The 22746-nt window shown below is 43.9% G+C and overlaps 1 protein-coding gene across 5 annotated transcripts in view; it reads left to right on the forward strand.

Moving 5' to 3' along the window:
* Positions 1-22746, forward strand: part of SATB2 (SATB homeobox 2) — a 131518-nt gene that overhangs the window by 91786 nt on the left and 16986 nt on the right. For all 5 annotated transcript variants that reach the window (XM_030277768.4, XM_030277766.4, XM_072932406.1 and 2 more), the window contains 2 exons: positions 2967-3122; positions 14729-14926. In XM_030277768.4, the coding sequence (XP_030133628.1) occupies positions 2967-3122; positions 14729-14926 (354 nt within the window). The remainder of the gene's footprint in view (positions 1-2966; positions 3123-14728; positions 14927-22746) is intronic.

Below are 22746 nucleotides of genomic sequence, written 5' to 3' on the forward strand. Positions count from 1 at the left end.
ATAGAATTTTGTGAGATTTTTGATCAGCAAAAGCAGCACACAAAGGTTTGTGTACCAATGCCTGCCTTGTGCCCGCTGTGTAACATTTCCCCAGCCCTCAGAGGGCCAGCACCAGTCAGCACAGGTGCTGTTTTGACAACTTGGACACCTCTGCAAATGAGGCTCTTCCCCGCTCCTGGGCAGGCAGCACGGCTACTGTACTTCCCATATGCCTGGTATTAGTTGTGAGGAGACAAATGCCGTCCTCACAGGCAGCGCAGCGATTCCGGCAGCGTCAGCTCCCCGGCTGCTCTTAGCTACCCTGGAGCGGGGCGCTTTGGGGCAGCAGGGGTAGGAGCTGGGCCAGCCTTGCAGTAACTGTGTCAGTGGGGCAGAGAAGGTGGTGGAATGGCAATTGGAAACACAGTTTCCATAGATACCGATATCCTGCGGCAAGGCTTTTGGGATTGAGGGTGCTGGGTAAGCAAGGAGTGGCAGATACCTGTGGAAATGCTCCTGCTGGGGCTGTCACGCAGGCAGGTGTAAGGGCATGCAGAGTAACCTAGCTCAGGTCTCCTTGACTCTGAGCCAGCCCCAAGCCACCCTTCTGTGAACTGAGGCTCTGGACCTGCCTCAAGGTGAGAACGAGAGATTGATCCAGAAAATGGGGTACAGTTGCTGTGGGGAAGATGCTCTGAGCTGTTGGGAGTTGTTGTGTGCTCACAGAACCCTAGCAGTAAGGGGCTAGTTGCAGTGCTCTGGCATTGTGGTTGCAAACATTTTTTCTTTTTTCCCCCCCACTGTTGGCAATAAGATGTTTCAATAGTGGTAGACTCCTTGATATCAAAACCAGCTTTTAATCTAGACTTTTAACATTAAATACTTTATTTTAGTATTGGTTGGTATTTGCCCTTCCTATTTTGGTGATTAAATAAAAAATAGTGCAGCTTTCATGGTGTGCAGGGCAGGCTTTTTCCTGACCTGTGACTGTGACCTAGAAGTGTAGGAGAACCATGCAGGATGGAGTTATATTTTAAAAATTTTTTACATGCTAATTTTTTTCTTCTCAGGATCTCAGACATCCATAGCAGCCTTTGAGGCCATGGTGACCTCAGCTGCTGTGCTAGCCAAAGGCTCCAATGCCTGGGAAGACTTTTTTTATGCCAAACAAATCTCCATTAAATCACACCTGACAGACTTGGACAGTCCTTTTCCTTTTCATGAACTCCTTGTTGTTTTCTTACATTTCCCACAATTTCCCTAACTCTCATCTACCTGTAAACATGAATTTCAGAGCGGGGTGTCCCTGTCAGTCAGTGTAGCACTGTACCCAGCTCATGGCCTGTGCATGGCAGTGGTTTAGCCCTGGCCTCCTGGGCCATGGTGGCTGCACTCTGCCCCAGCTGCTGTCCAGCTGCCTCTGCCTGCACACTGGGCTGCCCTCAGGGAACAGGAAAATCTTACACCCTTTCTGCACATGTCCTGCCTGTGACAGGCAGGGAGCAAGCCCAGAGCCTGCTGAGCCTCGAAAGGGAGAAGATGGAGGTTGGTTAAGGCTTTATCTGGAAATTGTAAGGAAGAGTGATTAGTCTAGTGTGTTGTCTTGACTGATTTGGCTCCATTATTAACATGGCCTCCGTACAGAAGAGATGTCAGGAAGAAGATTTGGAGGACAACAAAACAGAAGAAGTTCAGAAGGTTTGGTTTTGCCTAGTTAACCTTCCTATTAACAAATAAACATTGGAGCATATCTGCCTAGTTAAAAATTAACATTAGATGTACTCTAGCAGACTTCAACTCTGACACAAAAATGGGATCCAGCTGAAAAGGTTTGTAATTGGGCCAAATATCAGTGTCACTGGGGTGTATGGGTGATTTGGGTCTGTTGGGAACTGTGAGCTTTGCCATTTAGGTTGTATTCTTTCCTAAGACCTTTACGTCTCAAGACAAAACAGATTTTCTATCAGTATCCCACGTTTCCTTTCAAAGGTCTAAGGGGTGCAATGATCAGTCCTGGTATCTCTCCTCTTTGAGCCCAGGAAAGTAAATGAGATCTGTCTCCAAGGGGCAGCTGGTGCTGGGGGCACTCAGTGAACATCCCGCTGCCCTCCCTCCCTCTCCTGCCAGTGCATTCTGGGGACCAGCAGTCCAAGGGGCTTTGAAACAGATATCCTGCAGCAGTCTTCTGAACTGTATTGATAGAAGCCTTGCAGGGGTAGTCCAGCCTAGGGAAAGCACTGGCAGCATCCATTATTGTCCTTCATTTGTCACAGAAGCTGATGGGAAATCATTCAATTAAAAGGAGTGCAGTGGAATACACAAAATCTCGATATGAGTTTAGGAGAATGAGGGCAGCACATCTAAGGCATGCCAAAGCCCAGCTTTATGAAATGATTTTTTTTTTCATTTCCACTGATTTCCTAGGTGAAATTAGGTGACTGTCTGGCTAGCATAATGATGATAAGGCTGGGAAACCATACATACTCAAGTGACATACGTATAGTTTTAATAAAGGATGAGGGAGACTTGAGGGAGTGCATTAAATTGAGTAATAATTTATTATTTAGAGACCTCTACCCATTTACTCATTTTTTCTGGGAGAATTGGCTCTTCCTCTAAGGTGTAGGCCACTTTTAGAGAGAGGGGGAGAAGGTAGAGCCTGGTGGCTGTGCTGCAGTAGCTGGCTGGCAAAGCCAATGTCAGCGTGTGCCTGCAGCCCAGTGCCCCAGCTACCTATGCTGTTGTTGAGCTGCTCAATAAACATGCTGGGAGAGGGGGAGACTTGACAGGGCCTTGCATGTCCTATAGGAATGCACTGCAATTATTTCCAATCACAATTAACCTGATTAGAATAATGGACAGGAAGTGTCCCTCTGTAGCTAATGCAGTTTGGCATCAGCTGACTGAAATCCTTTGATAATTTCTGCACAGATGGCTGGGCTGAAAGCAGCACTTTTTTAATTATTATTTTCATGGTCTCTTGGTAGGCCAAAACCTCGACACCAACAACAGACCTCCCCATTAAGGCGGACAGCACCAACGTCAACATCACAGCTGCCATTTATGATGAGATCCAACAGGAGATGAAAAGGGCCAAGGTATCTCAAGCTCTATTTGCCAAAGTGGCTGCCAATAAAAGTCAGGTGAGTGGTATAGGGGTATAGGGGATTTCATTGTTGTGGGGCATTCTGGGGTTTTGTTTTTAAAGCAAGCTCTGGATTTGGGACTAGATCCATCTCTTCCTCCCACCAATAAAATTACATCTGTTCCTACAATAATAATAATTTTGATCTCTGGGGAACCTGTCATGTTTGGCTTTTGCCTGCTTAAGTGGTTTCCTTTTCCCTTTTAAAAGAGGCTGAGGAAAGGGTCAGTTCACAGCCAAGCTTTTTCTCCCCTTTTGGACAAACATGTCTGTCTTTTCCCACATGTGGTATATAACTTACACCTCTGCTAGTAGGACAAGGAACTTCCAAAATGGTGGTATCCTACTCATTCAGCAGGTAATGAAATTGCTTTCTCAAGTGGTTAACTGAGAGAAGGCAATGGGAAACAGCATATTAGGCAGGTGTTTCCTTTTTAGCATGTTGTATGTGCTGCATACGGTATTGCCATGTGAATAATTCACATCAGATCCAATGATTTTTACAAAAAGGCATGAGAAGGCACTGCAGTGAGTTCTGCTGGATTAATTTCTGCCTTGGGTGTAAAAAATACATGTGAGCAAACCTAGGTCAGGGTGAAATTCTTGAAGAGAATCCATTAATTTAAAAATTTCATCCAGCTCTTTAAAAAAATATAATGCATCAGAAGAGATTTTGTGGAAAGAAGGACAGACAGATTTTTTTTGAAGGGCAGCAAGTAGATTGGAGATTGTTGGAAGGAATTGTTTACTGAATGAAAAGAGTTGCTTCTGATCATGGATGAAATTATTCAGTTCAGCTAGGAGAGGGCATCAGTATGCACACAAAAATGCACAAATGTGCACGTGAAAATGAGAGAGTGGGGTAAAAAAATCTAGGTGTATGCACTCTGCAAAACACACACTCCCCTCTGTGCAGGGAAGCAACATTTTAGTCATTAAAGTAGATGTAAAATAAGCAGTTGAAAGGCATATAAAGAAAGCATCAAAGGCTATCAAAGCACATGGGAAAGCCTTGTCCTTCTTACAGGTACTTATGTCCTGACAGATGGAGATCTGATTAATTTTTCCTTCTTAATGTAATCATTAATTTTCTTTGCGTTTTGCTTTCTCTTGTCAGGGTAAAGGGGTTGCAGTCCCGCTACCCCCCAAACCAAATCCCAGGCTCAGTATGAAATACATAAAAGGAAAATACCATGGAACCCTCTTAAACTGTTAAATGCATAAAAATCTCATGTACCACATGGCAAAATATAATGAGAACTGGAGCTGTTAAACGAATAAAGCTGTTAAAAGCATAATGCCACTTGGCACAACTACTGTGCATTTAACGGTTTTCCACTGTGTAATAAATGACATATGTGGTAAACGTGCAGTAAATATAAAAACTGCACAATTGATTTTGCAAACGTGCCCCTTATTCTTTGCTCCATGCAGATATCAAAGTTCCACCCAGAATCCGGACTGGACAGCTTTTAATAAGGAGTGTTTTAACACAGACGGAATGCCAGCCTCTCTGAGGTTTGGCTTAAAATTGCCTGCAAGCTTCCTGTCATTATACCCAGAGGCTTCTTGAAATAGAGAGGGACTGAACCACCCAACAATAATTTGGGTGGCTCACCAGTTTTGGTCTGCGCCAGCTTGAATGCACTTCTCTGGCAGCGTTGCACACCAGCACCTAAACAAAAATAAGATCTGTAGTCTTTCACGTGGAAAAAAAGCAGGGCATATTTTGAACACCAGATGCAAAAGGTTAAGATCCACAAATGTTATTGTTTAAAGTAAAGTTACTGCACATAAAGGTTTTGTTTCTTCAGCAGCAGCAAATAAAGAAGCATTTCTGAGGCTGATGTTTCTTTTGTTTCGCAGCCTTGCCAAAGCAGTTCTGGCTCCCTGGGATGGCCCAGCATTCGCCATGCTGAGATGTCATAGCGCTCTGCTGGAGCATGAAAGTGGTTTATGGGGGCAGTGGAAGGCAGGGACAGAGGAAGCCACAGCCAAGAACCACAGTGGTACGGGCCTCCCCCTGCCTCAGAGCCCACCTGTGTGCCTGCTCGTGGCCTGGCTTGGTGTGCCTGTGGTGTCCTGCCGCTGGCTGGGGAGCTCTGTGGCATGGAGGAGTGCCAAAAAGCAAGGACACAGCTGCCTGCTTGGGGGAGAGTCACGGTGGCATGGTCAGCCTTAGGTCTAGCTTGTCTGAAAACTAGCAGTTGGGTGTTCCCAGGCTTTGCGCAGGCCAGCTGTGCCAGTTGTGGGAATTTCTGGTGCAAATGCTGCTGATTTCAGCAGCTGAGTTACATGGTGGGAAGCGCTCATTGAAAACTGCCCATGTTTGCAGAAGAGAGAGTTTGAAAGGGAGGAAAAAAGAGCTAGTCTGAGGCTTTGCTTGGACTCTCCGCCAAGGTTCGTTCACTTGCTATTCTCCACAGGCCTGGCTTGTGTCGTGTTGGCTTCCTCTATTATTCCCTCACCCCAGACTACTGAGAGGCTTCCAGTTTGCTAACAAGGCATGTGTTATGTTGGGCGCTGCTGTTCTGTCAACAGCAATCCACGGTGCTGTGAGATCTTCACAGTTTTAGCAGGCAGTGAGTCTCCGACAGGGATGTTTTGACATTTTATACGCAGGGCTGTGTGTCATGTACCCGAGAGAACATCCAGAGGCAACGGAGACCTCATTTCCTCTTCTGTCTCTGTACAGGAAGAGTGGTACCCACTGAGAACAGTTATTGCAAGAGGCATCATCTACTAGTGGGGTTAATTGACCTCTAATTTAACAAGTAACCATCTTTATTCTTAAGTCATGGCAGTGGCTCAGCAACTGAAGAGAAGGGCAGTTTCTAGAAACTGAGGTTGCAAATCACAGAGTTCACAAGTCAACATAAAGGCAAGTTTCAGGGCCTTATGGAGGTACCAAGGTAGTATGGTGAGAATTCTTTAAGGGAATCTACCTTCATAAAGATTTCAAGTCATTCACTTTAGATATTGAGTTATTCGTCAGTTATTCACCTCAATATGCATTTTATTCCTTGCAGCTTATATCTAGATCTTTTTAGCCTTTGTGAAGTGCTGTGCATCCCTTTGTATTTTTTAATCCAGCAGGAGCTGAGAGCTCAGTGCCCTCACAATACAGCCTCCAAAGCTGCCCTCCTATTTTAGTTGTCAGCTGTTAGGGATGTAGTCGATGGACAACAGGATTGTCTGGGAATACTGCCTGCTAGTGCCCTTCTAGTGGCTAAATCTGGGACCTGTATTAGCATATTGGGAATGTTTCTGTGTGATTGGAACACGAGGGTTTGGTTTCCAGTCTACACTTCAGGCTCCTCTGGTTATAATTAATTCACAAGAAGACAGGTTTCTGGTGTGCTCTTTCAGAGAGGTTTGGGTGGCCTGTGTGTATGCAGAGTTGAGCAGTGGGACAGGCAGAGACTTTGGATTGTGTTTGGATTGTTGGTTTTACAACTGGCTTCTACATTCAATTCCGTGACTGCTCTGCAGGACAACTTCAGGAAAACCATGACCATGTGACTCTAATGCTGTGCAGCAGCATCACCCCTTTGACCTCTGCTAGTGAGAGTCCTGTCAGAGGCTGTGCTGTGCTTAGCAGATGTTTTTTTCTTAGTCTTTGCAAAATGGGTTTAGGCATGTAATTCTGTTTGTAGTAAACAATGACTATCAAAATAAATAGTGGGCACCGCTGGCTGGAGACATTGTTGACAGTCTGAGGGAGGGCAGAGTTTGTATGAACATGGAGACCAAACTTCCCCCAGTTCTACCAGGGCAAGAGACTCTTAATCAGCCTGAGGTGGCATGGGGAAGCATGTTGCTGGGGATCAGCCCTGGGAAGGGCAAATGGAACCTTCACTGGTCCACTGAAAAAAAAAGCATAGTCTTGAAACTGAAGTTCTTTTCAAGAGACTGGAGTTTATTCCAGTTGCACCGCAGTAAAGCAAGGGAGACCTCTTGGAGCAACATCTGAAAAAATGTTAAGGATTAGTCTTAAGGATCAGTCTCTGTGTTGTATTTTTACCCTGTTGAAAAGTAAACAAACAAACAAAAAACTTGATGAGGGTTTGAGTTTGGGAGCAGAAAAGCCCTTCAGCTGAGGCTCTTGTGGTGAAAAAAGCCCCCAGGCCTATGGATGAAAATCACTATGACAGTTCCTTGCCTTTTATCTGACTTTCCTTTTTCATGTCAAGATCCCTTCCTCATTTCCAGTTCTCTGGCCAAGGAGAGTGTTTAGCCCTCAGCAGGATCCTGTGCTAGGTGGGACTCCATACCATGGCCACCTTCCCATGCCCTTACCTCCTGCATGTCCTCCAAAATGGGACTACAGGCACTACAAGAGGAATTAGCAGAGTCACTTTGAGGAAGGATTAAGTTTAGAAACCCTTAATTTCATCCCTTCCTCTGTGTCCTTCCCAACTTACATTCCCTTGTATTAATTTGATAGGATGGGATGCCTTCTCTCTCCCATTTAGCTTATAATAGGTGTTTTCTGTGGCCTTAAACTAATTAGCTTCCAGCGATGATGAAGAGCAGCTAAGAAAAAGCAGCTAGAGGTGGAGATGTGGAATGTATATAGTGTGTGCATACAGGGCACTTCTTACAGCCTTATCTCAGTGCCTTCTTTATGATGCTTTGGATCCCTGCAGCTGGGGCCTATCTGTTGTGCTGATATTTCGATGTTCTTGTCACCTATGGAGGAAATGCAGAAAGACATTTCTCTCCTTGACTAAACTTAGAATTTCTTTTATGTACCTTTGGACTAGAACTTCTTTTCACAGACTTGTATATCACAGTGTGACCCCACCAGGACAAGAGAAGTGGGCCCATATGAAACTCATGGGGTTTAACAAGGCCAAGTACAGTGTCCTGCACCTGGGTCAGGGCAACCCCAGTATCAGCACAGGCTGAGGGATTAAGGGATTGAGAACAGCCCTGCCAAGAAAGACTTGGGGATGCTGGTAGGTGAAAAGCTGGTCAAGAGCTGTTGAAGTGCACTCTTAGCCCAAAAGGCAAACTCTATCCTGGGCTACAGTCAAAGCAGCGTGACCAGCAGGTTGAGGAAGGTGATTCTGACCCTCTGCTCTGCTGAGACCCCACCTGGAGCACTGCATCCAGCTCTGGGGTCCCCAGCCCAGAAGGGACTTCAACATGTTGAGTATGTTGAGTCAAGTTCAGAGTGAGCCACAAAATTTATCAAATGGCTGGAGCACCTCTCCTGTGAAGTCAGACAGAGAGAGTTGGGGCTGTTCAGCCTGGACATGGAAGAGTCCAGGGAGCCTTCATTGCAGCCTCTCAGTACTTAAATGGGGCTTATTTAGCCAGGCCTGTTGTGACAGGATAAGGGGTAATGGTTTGAAACTAAAATAGAATAAATTCAAAGTAGATATATAAGGAAGAAACTTTTTACATTGAGGGTGGTGAAACACTGAAACAGGCTGCCCACAGAAATGGCAGATGCGCCATCCCTTGAAACATTCAGGTTGCTCAGAGTCCAACCTGACCTATTGAAGATGTCCCTGCTCATTGCAGGGGGGTTTGGCTAGAGCCCTTTAAAGGTCCTTTCCAAGCTAAACTATTCTGTGACTCTGTGGCAGCATCTGGAGCAGTGCATTGGCCTCTCAGCAGCTGAATGAATAAGGGACAGTTGTGGAGTGGGGACTTTGCTCACAAAGTGCTTGGCAAACCCAGGAGCTGATGGTGGGCTGCTTGCCCTAACCACAAGCCCACACTTCTTCTCTAGTGTGGGGAAAAGCTAGTTTGAACTTGGAATGCTGGAAATATCCTCAATGCACAGCATCCTTCCCTCTGAGGCCAAGAGCTCTAAGCAGAATCTAAGGTACTTCATGGCTCATGTATCTCATTCTTTTTTTATATATTTTTTCATGCTTTATGAGGCTAGCGAGAAACTGGCCCTCATGAAAGTGCTTTGCATTTTCTGGGGAAGAAAAGTACCAAGCATTTCAGAAAATCCAGACTGATGAGTGATTAACCTTGAACTATATCAAAATTCTCCAAGTAAAGCTTCTCAGGTTCAGTCCCCCTCCCCCGGCCCTCATCAAGAATTCATTGAAGCCATGACAGAGCTCTCCATTACAGTTAGTCTTTTATCCATTTCAGCTTTCTTGATTAGGTTATCTTGAATCATTAGGGGCTTTATTTATTTTAATAGGCACTTATTGGATTCATGGTAAGAGAGTTTGGCGACTAAGGAACAAGAGCTGAATATTATCTAGCTCATTTTGCACTGTAGAGTCCCAAACTAAGCAGAGATAAGAGATGCTGAGGAAGTTTGTCCAGAGGACTCCTGTGATCCCACGTGGGAAGGGAGCCTTCTCTGAAGAGTGCATTTCTTTACTAATCTTTCAAGACTTGCGTCAATCATTGCTGCTTTTTTTTCCTTTTTTCACATATGTTGACATTTTCTGCACTGATGATGTGGGTGAGGAAATGGCCTTTTACATTTATTTTTGAGATTTATTCCTGAATCACTCTTACTAAAAACCTCTTCATTTGCCTACTCATGCTTTCACTGGAGACCCTAGAAAATGTCAGCACAGACAACTAAGTGTATTGTTGTTATCGTTGTTGTTGTTGTTATTAATTTTAATGTAAGTGCAGGGAAACACAAGGTCAGTTAAGCTGCAGGTTTATCCATGCTCGAAGCAGAACAGCTGCCTGTGACTAAGTCACCGTGGACACCCAACTGCCACCTCCTGCAGTGGCTTTTGGCAAAGTGTAAACATGGGCCTGTACCCCAGCATGACTGTGAGCCTGAGATCTTCCCACGTGCCTTCTTTGTCCTTGGTCAGAAATTTGGTCCTTGGCAGGCTGCAGGACAGCAGATCTGCAGGAAGCAGTTTTGGGGGTCAGTGTGTTTGTGCACACCTGTACTGAGTGCTGGAAAAACGGACCTTACTGTAGCCTGGTACATCTGGCTGCTCTGCTCCAGGGTAAGCCCAGCAAAAGTGAAAGGGTCAAGCTGTTAAACAGGACTCTGGGATAAGTGACAGAGATACAGCTCAGGATTGCTGCACCAGCTCGCTGTCCTTGAGGGGGTTTGAGGGCGCCAAGCCTCACCTTTGGGTTCTAAGCATGCTTTTTCTTTAACAGCATAAAAGCACAATAGGAATGGCTGGATTTCTTGCAGATGTTAATTGTTGTTTGCTTAGCTGTGTGGAAATGTATTTGATTGGAAGATAGAGAGGTTAAAAATGGGACATTATATGATAGTATTTTTTTTATCAAACAAAATGCTTAGAAAATGTTCATCTTGTCTCATAAGAACAACAAAAATAGAGGCCAGCACTTCTCTGCAGGTCTCTTTAATGAGCTAAATTTGGTTTCATTCTCAATGTCTCTAGAAGTTTTGGGGTGAAATGAAGGAAGTTCTAAGCAGAATTCCTTGTAACCACAAGCTCTGGGTGTGCCTGAATGTAGAGCCAAAAGCATCCTTTAATTGTGCTGTTTTTCCTCCTCTTATTTTTAATGGAAGACATTCCCATTTGAGAACCTTAGAAGCTGACATTAAGGGCTGGATTCTGCCACCCATATTGACACTGGTGTGTATCAAGCTCTCTGGTAACTCTGGCAGCCAAGGGGGCTGTTTGTGTGCTGGAGCGAGACCTGTGATGTGCAGGGAGGCAGGACCAGAAACACAGCGTATTACGGGTCTGGGGAGGGGTGTGTTATTAGTTAGATTTTTCAGAATATGTTCACAGAAGTTGTATTTACTTGTAATGCAGTGAGCTCAGATGCTGTGGATGAGTGGGGGAAAAGGTGGTGAGATAGTGTCACCTTCTCTTTTTCTTCTTCATGCTAATAAATGTAGCTATAGATGAAAATTCACTGTGAATGGCTGTAGCTCCAAAAGTTTTTGTATGTTAGTATTTCTTAAATGAAATAATTCTCCTGGAAAGCTCTGTGTAACATACACAGACCCCAAAGAAATAAATAAAACAAAATTTAAAAATTGTAACCAAAAAAACGCCAAGTTGAGATTTTTAACAGAAAAGGAGATTTTGTGTATTAATAATTCATGAGTTCTCATTGAACATGCACGAAGAAACGGTGCTATTCAATAGAGAATACTGTCATCTGTCACTGTTTTATTTGACATTTACACTTTTTTTTTTTTTTGCCTGGTACTGCAAAACTTTCTTGGATGGCGTGCTAAGATTATTTAAATAAATAATTTTAAAAAGCCGATGCAGACTTTTCATCTGTGCCTGGGGAAGGCGGTTACTTGCAGCCATAAAGAACGTGTGAGTAAGCTGCGGCACGCTGTGTTTTCTCACGTATTAGTCAAAGCTATTGCCTAATAAACAGCCCCATAGATGGATAGAGAGGGTCTTGAATGAGTGCTTGAATAAAGAGATGGAAGGATAGAAAGAGAGTAGTGAAAGGACAGACTTGATGCAGATAAGTGTACACATGCACACAGTGGGTTTGTGTGTGTATGTGTGGGGGTGAGCGAATAATGGCTCTTGTGAAGAAAACTGACACAAATACATTGCAAAGATAAATATTTATAAATGGCATTGGGGGAGACGCAGTCTCGCACAATGTGAGAGAAGACAGGGCATTTAGCACAATGACAATTCAGTTAGGCGCACCTTGCAATTTCTTGCTAATATTAGGCTCGTGGAAATCTTTCTGGTCTGTAGGTTAGTTATTATTTATAAAAATCACAGAACCAGCTGATACATTCATAAGCTAATTATTGTAGCAGCTGGGTACACATGGTGCAATATGTCTGAGGCTGTGAAGTATCACAGATTTCTTGGGGCCTGCTGTGGTGGGGGTGTGCTGTTGAAGGCTAGATCCCTTAATCTGATCAGCCAAGCAAATACTTTGTGGGGAAACTGGATTAATATCTCTCTAAATACCACGGATGTGCTTCACCTTCAGAACCAGGCTCCTTTAAACGTGCCATTAGCTTATCTCCTTTGGGGAATGGAGAAGTTCTCAGGTGTCCTCGGGATGGCAGGGTCCTTGCCTGGTGCCTCCCTTTGCCAGAAATTAATTTGGTTTGCTCATGTCTGCACACATGGTCACACTGCAGTCTAATCTTTTCCCTAATAGCTCCAAGGTCAGGACCTCGCATGTTGCCAGGCAAATTGAGCGCTATCCTTCTTAAAGACTAATGGCAGTGAGTGCCTAGTCCGTAATGAGGCCTGTAGTGTTGCTCTAAGTGATTGTAATGAGCGCTGATTATAACGGGACAGATAAATCAAAGTGCGGCAGTCACCACTGGGCTGCCCGGTCCAGCCCTGTGAAGGGGAGGTGGCTCTGCCGAGCTGGGCCTGGGTTCTGCCAGAGGCAGAGCATCCTCCCACATGTCTGCCCAGCAATGGGCTCCAGCTCCACCAGATGCAGGGCTTATCCTCTATTTTCTGCTACATAATGGGTCTTCATGCTGCAGCATCCCCCAGGAGGTGTTAGTCATACCTGCTTGAAACATCTTAAAAGAGTTCAGTTGGAGACTTATTCAGATCACTGAAAACAGGGAACAACAGGACTTGACTTTTTCTATAGATGGGTTATTTTCCATTTCGAAAAGTATTTCCTTGGTATGGAGGAACCCCCAAGAAAACATTGCAGAGGTAGGACATTTTCTTCCTATATTTTCTCTAAAAGAGACAAAGTTTTGGGGGATTTCTGAGCAGTGGAAGGAGGACAGTTGAGGGTAAGGGGTGCGGCTAAACCACATTAAATGCAGACTTCACCTGGCTGAGAGATTGCCCAAATACCAGTCAAAACACTTTGAAAATGCAACTCAGAGGTTTTTTTCCCTAAGTAAATTATTATGTATCTTGTTTTCATCCTTGCCCCCCCTACCCCCAGCCCTCCAAGTTTATTGCAAGAAAAGATCAGGTCTGCACAAATGTGGCCTCTCACTTGTAAAAACAAGGCAGTGTTGTGTTACAGATTAGTTTATAAATCCCTGGTGGCTTCACAGTTCAGTGCCTACAGCTGCTGCAGATGGGCCTGGGTTTTTGTCTCTTTGCTGTGCTGCAGCCGGCAGTTGAAGGAGAAAATGGAATGATCAGGTTATTAACATGTAGGCCGTGAGGAAGAGGCTGCACAATGAGAACAGCTGGTGTTGCTGTCTTGGCTGATGCAGCGGAGATAATCAAATCTTGCCTTTTTTGGGGGGGGTGAAGGCAGAAGACACAGTGGAGAGTAATACAAACAACGGCTTATGATATTATACACGGGGTTTAGAGTGCACGGTAGAAGTTGTCAATGGCTTACAAGTTGTTACACAAAAAAGAAATACCAAAAAGCCCCCCTGTGGGCTGGTAATGAACCTGGCTGTTCAGCCTGCTCTGGTCACTGTTCAGAAAAACACAATTTTGGCTACTTCTTGCACCAAACATTTTTAACATTGATCAAGCTATCTTTTAGGTATTGTAAGGTGCCTGTCAAAATGGTGTCAGAATGCTGAGCTGTAGCTTGAAAATGATGGGTTATAAAGCTACTAGGTAAAATATTTTGACAGGAGTCAGTAAGGCGCGTTGACAGCATCCTCGGCATTATCTTCTCATCTTCTGTCATTTGCATTACGTCTCCTGTGCAGACACAGGAGGGGAGCCACTGTCCCCAGCCCCAAGTGGGCCGGCTGCTGGCAGGCAGGATGGGGCTGGCTGTGTCCCCACGCCGTGCAGGAGCAGCAGCAGCCCCTGATGATCCCTAGCTCACCTGCTGGGATCTCTGGGTCATGCTCTGCACACGCAGGGCTGTCCTCACCCCAACAGCTCTTGCCCTTGGGCTCTCCTTGTCCTTGGGGTTCAGGTTCGATTCCTCTTCCTGGAGTGCTGATGCTTTCACCTCAGAGGTCCCTGTGGAATGGTCCTGCAGCTCCTTACATGTAGTAACCTTTTAAAGGCATTTCAAACTAACCTTGAAACAAGACAGCACGAATAAAATATGCTCTTACTAAAATCTATAGTTGGGTTTAGAGTTACCTCTGCCTAGTGTCTTGCTATCTCTAGTAACTTCTGCATGACCCTGTTTTCTGGTTTTGTGCTAGATGCTCAAGGGTTCCCTTTATGCAAGGCTGCATCTTCTCTTAGATTTTGTTATTTAAAGATGTAAATTTTTAGTGGGGTTCAGAGCTGGGGGAGTCGGTGCAACATAGTGTCAGCAAATCAGTAGTCTTTCTAGTATATTCTACTAGACATTTGGAGTGGTGTTGTATTTTTGGTTCTGTGGCTGCAGGTTGCAATAAGGATTGTTAGCAAGTCTCCTTTCTCTTGCTTGGATGAAGAAACAAAGGGGCTCTGAAATGGAAGTGAAGATGCATCTCTGTTTCAACTTTGCTTTTCTGTAGGAAAAATATTTATATCTGAGCCTTTTGAACATGGTGTGAATATTATGAGGACAAGACACTGGTTTTTGCTAAGCACTGCTGCTTGTTTCAGTTTTTCCAACTTGCAGAAAATAGAATATATCACGGCTTTGTTGAGACCAAATGGCAGCTTGGGGATTTATGTGTGAGATGAGACCAGCAAAACTTCCAGCACAGAACTTTAAGTCTAGCTGACCTGCTTACATCTGGTTCTTTGGTGCTTGGTGAATTGACTATGCTGACGATTGCAGGGCTGGCTGTGTGAACTGCTGCGCTGGAAAGAGAACCCAAGCCCAGAAAACCGCACCCTTTGGGAGAACCTCTGCACCATTCGCCGCTTCCTGAACCTTCCCCAGCACGAGAGGGATGTGATCTATGAGGAGGAGTCCAGACACCACCACAGTGAGCGTATGCAGCACGTGGTCCAGCTCACGCCCGAGCCTGTGCAGGTCAGAGCACTTCTGCCTCCTCAGGGTGACTGTGTGGGAGGACTGGGGTAACACAGGGTTTCAAGAGTGTAACATGGAGATGGGCTATTTATGTATTGACTGAAACTTAAAAGTAATTCTGAAATGACCATGCTGAGCCTTTTGTGAGGAAAGGGCCTTCATTTCACAGCCTTGTTGGGATTGTTTCACTCCTCTATACATTTCTGACTAGTATAAATTTTTGGTTGTACACCCTTGTTCTACTCTTGTCTCAGGTATTAGTAGAATGAGAAAAAAATACAAATATGTGTACAGAAAACCAAGTGAAAACACAGACTGTCTTCTTTGCAATCCAGCTTCAGTCAGAAGAGAAAATCAGTTTAATGTGTATTCCTAGTAACTAGTAATGTGTATCACAAACTCAAACATCTACAGATGGTCAAAAGAGGCTTAGGAGATGTTTCTTCAATCTAAAAAGCTGAGGCAACACCTTCCACAGCAGCCCTTCTTCCCTTCAGCCCTCCAATTCAGCCCCTGGCACTCAGTACTATTCACTTGCCACCCGATTATGTGACCATTGGGGGTGGTTTGTAGTGTGCATGTCTCTGATGATCTTACAGTTCCTCCTCCCACCTTCACTCTCCCCACTGTTTGATGGTGGACTGCTCTGCATCACTGCTCTTGCTTTGAACATTGGCATTCAGCCTCTATTCTTTGTTGCTGCTCTTATGCTGCTACCACTGCTACCAGCTATCTCGACCCCTTTTTTCCAAAGGCAAGAGGTTTCTCTGTCTTGTCCGGCCCATCTGAAACATGCAGGTCTCACTCAGATTAATTATTGCCTAGTTCAGTCCCTTTTGTCTCTTCTGCTAACTTCTTTCTCCTTGCTTTCCTTTAGGTCTTTGCCTAAAAAGAAAAAAAAAACCTGTTTCCTTGGGTTCAGGTTCTCAGGGCTGTAAAGAAGGGGAAGCATTCTAAGTAATTAATTTAGCAGCTTTTGTCTTCCATGTCCCAAAAAGTTTATGGGATCTTGGAAGCAAGAAGCTACAAACAGGTAAAGAAAGGGCCAAGGTAACATGTGGGAAAACAACTAGACCTCTGTTGACTTGAACATATTCACCCAGTTCTAATGCCCACAGCAAGTGGGAATGTCCTCTGAGAGACAGAAAAAGTTTCCCTGGGATCTTGTGAGTGACCTTAATGATTAGCCTACTTTCCAAAGCCTTCTGCACATCACTTTTCTGCATCATGCAGGTTGGCTCTTGTGAGTGACATGGTACACTGTGTTGGAATGCTGTGCATTTGTATTTGTCAGCAAGTTACAAAGCCATGGATTAATTATTTATTACAGTCAAAATATGAAAAATGAAGAAAAATAAATGGAACCAGCTGGCAACTTCATACAACAAAACTCTGGAGACTGGTATGCAGTTGATACAGTAGGCTTGTGTTTTGGGGGTGCTGCATTTTAAAGCTATGCTTGCCCATCCAAAAACCCCAGTAGGTTTCTGAGTGACACGCTACCAGTGCCAGGCACAGGAGGTCTGCTGTCCACCTGCTCCCTGCTGTCAAAAGATACCCAACACTAAGTAATTTTTGCATAGTTTTCAGTCTCTGGGACTTGAATTGTTTTGAGAGCAAGGTTTGTTTTTTAGCTTTGCTGCAAGGGGTCACTATTAGGTAATTAGCCATGAAGAACCAATGACAGCAGCCAGAGATGTAAAGCTGAGGTCCTCACACTTGCAGTCATTGGAGATTTTGTGACACTTTACATAAGGGTAGGGGTCTTGGGCCCTGCTCCTGGCTGAACTCCAGGCCAAGTAATTACATTCTGCCTATCTGAAATTCCCCCTGTAGTGTCAAGTGGGAAAGCAGCTCTCATTTCCTCCTCAAAGCAGTGGCGGGTGCAGAATGTCTGCCACAGTGCCTGGCTGCATTTTAGCAGGGGGTGAAAACATCCAAGAGCTGCAGTCACCGACCTGCTTTGCTTTGCAGGTTTGTTGGTGAGAAGTGTGCTGTAAGTCAAGCCCTTACCTGCAGCCTTGATAGCAAAATGACAGCCTTTTGAACAAGATACAAGCAGCAGTGCTGTGAATAACAGCAGGTACAGACCTGTAACATAGAAGCAGGCAGGATCTTACCTCTGTTCTCTCTCTCTGCCCAGCCCATCTTTCTCTTTGCTCCGATGGCTTAGCTGTGTGTATGGTAACGTCTCTCTGATGCTTGAGTCTCTTGCTCCTTCAGCTGAGACACTGGGAGAGCCTGAAAACAGGCTGTCCCACACTGCTGCCAGACATCCCAGCCACCGTGACTTAACCCTGTCTGGGCTGGGGACATCCCCCTGTCAGACTTGGAAGAATATCCTAGCTGTCATCACAAGAGGCATGACCAGTCAGAAGATGTGGCTATATTGCAGCCTTTTCCTCAATATGGCTTCTTGGAAATGGCAAAGGTATCATTGTGATGTGTTTTGCTGCTTACAGGCTTGGGGACACTTCAAGTGAGGGAATTATCCCAAGGCCAGGTATGGTTTCTGTCTTCTAAAAGGCAAGGTGTGCTCAGTGGGGCAGTTGTGCTGTAGGAGATCAGCTGGACAGAGGCTGGTTCTTCATGTTTTAAGGGATTGTTGGTTCCTTTGTGAGGGATTCTTGCTCTCACTGGTTTGGTATTACTAGCCTGCACGTCACTGTTTAGCTTTAGGTTCAAGGTTTTAAAACCCAAACATGTTTATTTTTCTCTCTTCCATTAGATTTTTCCCATCAGCCATATATTAATCCATTTAATCAGTTATTTTACTGTTTCTGAAATGAATAATGTCTGTAGTGGAAACTGAGTGTTTAAAAGATTCCTCCCTGTATACTTGTTTTGTTTATTATTGTGCTGAAGAGTCATAAAATGTGAGCCCTGTGGAGCTCTGACATGGCTGTGTTCTCTGGCAGCACTGGGGTGTGACCATATGGACGTGTCAGAGTGTGGATTTTCCTTCACACGCTGGTTTTGGGGCATCCATGCTACACCTACATGTTGCTTTGCATGCATGCTGAGCTTGCCACAGCCTCTCCTTTGGTTTTTAAGGAAATTGAGGTGTCCATTAAGAGGCTCTCCCTCCCTTCCATGGGGTGTGGTGTAATAGCAAAGTGCTGGCAGGAAGAAGAGCAGTGAGGTCGTTGCTAGCTAGGGTACCATAAGGACATCTGAATTACACAGATTCCTGAGCTACCGGTTCCTGGAGGGTGGGAGGGTATCCTGGAAAGCATGATTACATTTTTGCTGTGTTCTCATCCTCTTCCACCACTACCAGGAGTGGGATCCTGGCTGGCCCTTTGATCTGGCCTGGCCTGGCCCTTAGTGGTGTGCAAAGTAGTCACTTTGCAGCAGGCAGTCCTCCTGCTTCTGTGTTTAGCTCCCTGCTCTGCAGAGGTGAGCCTTCCTTCCCTGTCTTAACTTTCCATCCCTTGCTACATCCCACTATTCCCTCTCTGCTGGCATTGGACCTTTCTGGAGTGTTAATGCTGACAAGTGCCTACAGCTGCTTCCCACTGCCAGCCAGGAATTCCGTGTTTGTTACAGACATGCTGGGACACAGTAAATCTAATTTCTCTCCCTTCTCCCACTATTTGTCTGCTGTGTCCAAGGTGACCACTCCAGAGAGTAACCATCTTGCCTGACACTTTAATGTAGTGCTAATTCGTTGTTAATTGCTGGGGCAGAGAAACCTGACTCCATTGGGAAGGCCATGAATCAGGCTGTTGTCTCTGGAGTGTCCGGGTGGGTAAGATAGTTCTCTGGAGTAATGAGCCACTACTGCAGCAAAGTACTTCTATTCAGAGAATGTGGGAACCTTGCCTCTCATTTTCTCTAAGTTGACAAGTAGATCTGAAGCTAGTAGGTACACACTTATTTAAGAGCAATCAAACATTGCTTTCTGATACACTGTTACCTTTTGTCACTCTTTAAAAGTGACATCCCTCCACCCTTTTATTTCTCAGAAGCTTTGATTTAGACAAATCTGGCAATACATAATTGTTCAGATCATAAATCATGGAGGAACATTAGTAAATAAAAGAAGGCATAGTAAAAAGCTCTAGGAAAGCTCTTCTGTATTGTGTGTTTGCTGCAAACATTGTAATCTCTCTTTAAATATGCAGAAAATAACATAACATAGAAGTAAATTAAATACTGATTTTATAATTTTGTGAGGGATAGAAGGGAATGAGTATTTTAGAAATGACAATGAAATACAAAAGGGCAGAACATGGAGCCCTCGTAAAAATGGGTCAAGGCAAGTGGTGATGGCAATCCAATGAAACTAATTTCATATTCTCTTTCTAGAAGTAATAAAGAGAGGGATGAACACCACAGTAGTACATCCTAATGAAATATCTGATTCTAAATAATGTCTTGGAGTTCATGGGTCACAAAATGCATAGCACACAGATGGAAAAAACAGCGAGACTTGAAATTTCTTAAAAGATAATATTAATTAATAATACTGAGGAAATTTTACATGATAAGTGAAGCAAAGCTGTGTTATTTCATAGGGGAACATGGTGTACTTAATGATCCATAGGATGATGTGCACAGTGAGGTTTTGCTGTGTTTGTGTGAGTTACACCAGGGGATTTTGCATACTGGAAATTAGGACTGAGTTGCTGTGAGACTTGGACAAAAATTACTTTCCCAAACTGTGCTAGCTCTCTGAGTCTGGTCCTTACTGTTTTGATACACATTTTTTGTGGGGATGCTGTGCCCTGTGATTCATTCTTAATGGCTGCACTGTAATGGTTTTGCTTTTTGATCATTTCTCTGCACCCAAAAGACAGACCATAGATTGATACCCACTGCTTTTTGACTCCCCAGTTCTTTAATCCATGGCTGGATGTGATGTCTGCTCAGACAGGAGTGGTCAAGACTGGTGACACAGCTTGTACTCAGCAAAACCAGATGGACTTCAAGAGAAACTTGTATTGTAGGTTATTCATTACACTCAAAATGCTCAGAGCTTTGGTTTGGGGGGGTTGTGCTTGGATTATTTTTTTTTTTCTTAGATTTAGAATTACAGAGGGAAATGTGTGTCAGAATGAGGTCTGTGAATTTTGTGAGTGGAGACTATCTCTTTTTAGTTGTTAGTTACCTAGAGTTTTATTCTTTCTCTTATCGGGATTAGAAACAGTCAATTTCAGTATCTCTTTTCAGTCAAAACTATTAAAAGCCACTGAAAAAAGTCTCAAACTATGTAACTTCTATTTCTATGCAGTGTTAAAGCTGAAAGCAATATTTATTGCAAATGCCACTCACACTGCATTTATCTTTACTCTGTGTGTGACTGCCTTTGGGTTGGGGTAAAGGAACTGTCTTCAAAGCATGTAGAAGACATGCAAAAAAAAGAATCTCAGGCATTTTCACTTCTGAGCTTATTTCTCAAGCTACCTGTGCCCTATGGCCAGAGATGGTGCATTTTGGAACACCAGCTGTGCCAGCATGCTCTGGTTCTCCATTCTCTTTGTGCACACCATTTTTCTGATGGATCACAGTAGTTCAGGAGCCTTGAACAAGTTTGACAAAGGTAACAGAGGTCCAAATCAGACAACAGCCCCCTTATATTTGACCCTGAAGTATCCAGTAGCTGATCTTGTGATTGATAGTTGCCAGAATTGCAGGGAACGGCACTGAGCTGTGACTGCTACAGCCAAACCTGCCTACTGCACCATCTCAGCTGTTTCTGTTTAGTGTAGATAGCTAATGTGGCTGAAAATGCTGCTGATTTTTCTTAACATTAGGTCTGTTATTCCCCTTGAATGATAGCTGGGAGTGTACTTGCAATTAAAGCCAAACTGCCTCTGTTCTGAAATTAGTTTGGGTTTAGTACTCTTCCATTTAACCCTAGAAATGGGAGATCAAGTAAACTGTAGAGTTTCAAGTTTTCCTGTGGTGGCAAGTTTAGTCTTGTCAGAATAGTACATCCTTTTCACATTTGTACAGAACCTGAAACCATGAGGGCCACTTCAGTGACACCTGTTCCCAGACAGCTTTTGTTTAGTTCAGGATCAGCTGAGGACAGGGCAGGAATGAGGTGGGACTCTTACGTGAAGGAGCCCTGAGAACATGACTAGTGCTTTTCTTCAGCAGCATCTTACAGTAAAGATGACTCTGAGGGTACATCTTGTGTGAGGCTGCCCCAGAGCAGCTCTGCTTGGGCTGTTCTGGCTCCCATGGCAAAATGCTCCAGGCAGAAGCTTCCCTTGTAATCGGAATGTGCAGATTTAGCACCTCTGAGACTTGCCAGCGAGCAGCAGGGTGGTGGTTTGTGTTGGTGTTGCTCTGACAAGTTGTCGTTTTAGCAAATTACATCACTGTAGCTCTGGCCCCTGTTGTCTCACCCTTTTGCCTTTCACACACAGTTTGACCAGATTTAGTCCTCATTTCTTACAGTCCTGGCCCCGTTGTAAATGCTAAACTGCTAGTGTTGTAAGGAGCCATAGTAGGTTGAGGATGAGCAAACAAATAGAGCAATATCACTAAATAGAGCTCTTTAAATTCACATAACCTTTGAAGCTTGCCAGCAGGCAAACCTTGAAGGCTGAAAAGGCACTAGATGAGCCTCTGTTCCATTTACATTTGAAAATTTTTGCAGTTAAAAATATCACTCTTTTTAATTTAATTTTAATGCTCCCTAATTACTCTATGTCCCCCACACTTGTTCATAAATTATAGTATCAGGCATCAGAGATGTGTAAATGTTTATAGGCTATTGGCTGTATGCAACATTTTTTTCTCAGGCTCTCTACAGAAATCTTAGGATAAAGTTAGACCCTGGATCATTGCAGCTGTCTTTTTCTGCAGATAGGCAACTATAAAAACTATATGGGGAGGGGAACCATTGAGAATAGTGCTACCAGAGCACATTGCACTGCTTGACCCTCAAAGAGCAAGGAGCTACTCTTCCTTCTGTGTTGCACAGCATCCTCCAGGGAAATGGTGCAGTTTATGGGCAGTGCTGGGAGTTAGGCTGTGACAGAGCAGGACATAGATGGTCAGTCTTCTTGCCCAGGGCCAATTTTTTTTTTTTGGAAATTCTTTGGTATATTCCTTTTTTTTTTCCCCTTTTTTTTTTCTTTTTTTTATTGGTCCTCAGAATGTTTGGAAATACTCAGACACTGTAATGTGTGCAGAGATAAGGTTTTTTCAGGGTCAGTATATTGTGTATGTTGTTCCATGTTTGTATGGACTTTTATAGGAATTGCAGATTGAAAGGAGAAGTGTTTTTGTGTGCATGCACTATTCTCACGCATGAAGTATCCAGAAGTACAGTAGCACATATTTTTTCTCACAGTCATCTATGCTTACAGAGTTTCAAAGAATATTCCAAAATATCTTGGCACAGAAAAAGTGAAGCTGTTTGCAAGATCCCTAGCTGTGGAACAACAAAGGCTACATTCTCAACACACATAACACATGATTTTTATTAAAGTCTTAAATAAAAATCAGATAATGTACTTAGAAAATTAAACTTCACCATTTATGATGCTACTCACATTGTGAAAGGAGAAAGGAAGTTGGTATCCCCTTGTGCCTCCTTTCCAATGACTTCTCTCCCAATTCTACTCACTTCTTCATGTTGCAAATAAGATGAAAATCTTAACGACAAATAAGTACATTTAAAAACCAGTAATTTAGGACTAACTCCCATTGTGGTGCCTAACTTAAAAAGAATTTGGTGTTCAGAAACAAAGGAATATAAGGATGTATAAGGTGCCTTCTGTGGAAAATTTGGAAGTTTGAATAATCTAAAATCATTATTAACATTTTACCATTACATATGTCAAAAAGGATGTGGTAAA

The sequence above is a fragment of the Taeniopygia guttata genome, chromosome 7 (genome assembly GCF_048771995.1).
Source record: "Taeniopygia guttata chromosome 7, bTaeGut7.mat, whole genome shotgun sequence".
Taxonomy (NCBI): domain Eukaryota; kingdom Metazoa; phylum Chordata; class Aves; order Passeriformes; family Estrildidae; genus Taeniopygia; species Taeniopygia guttata.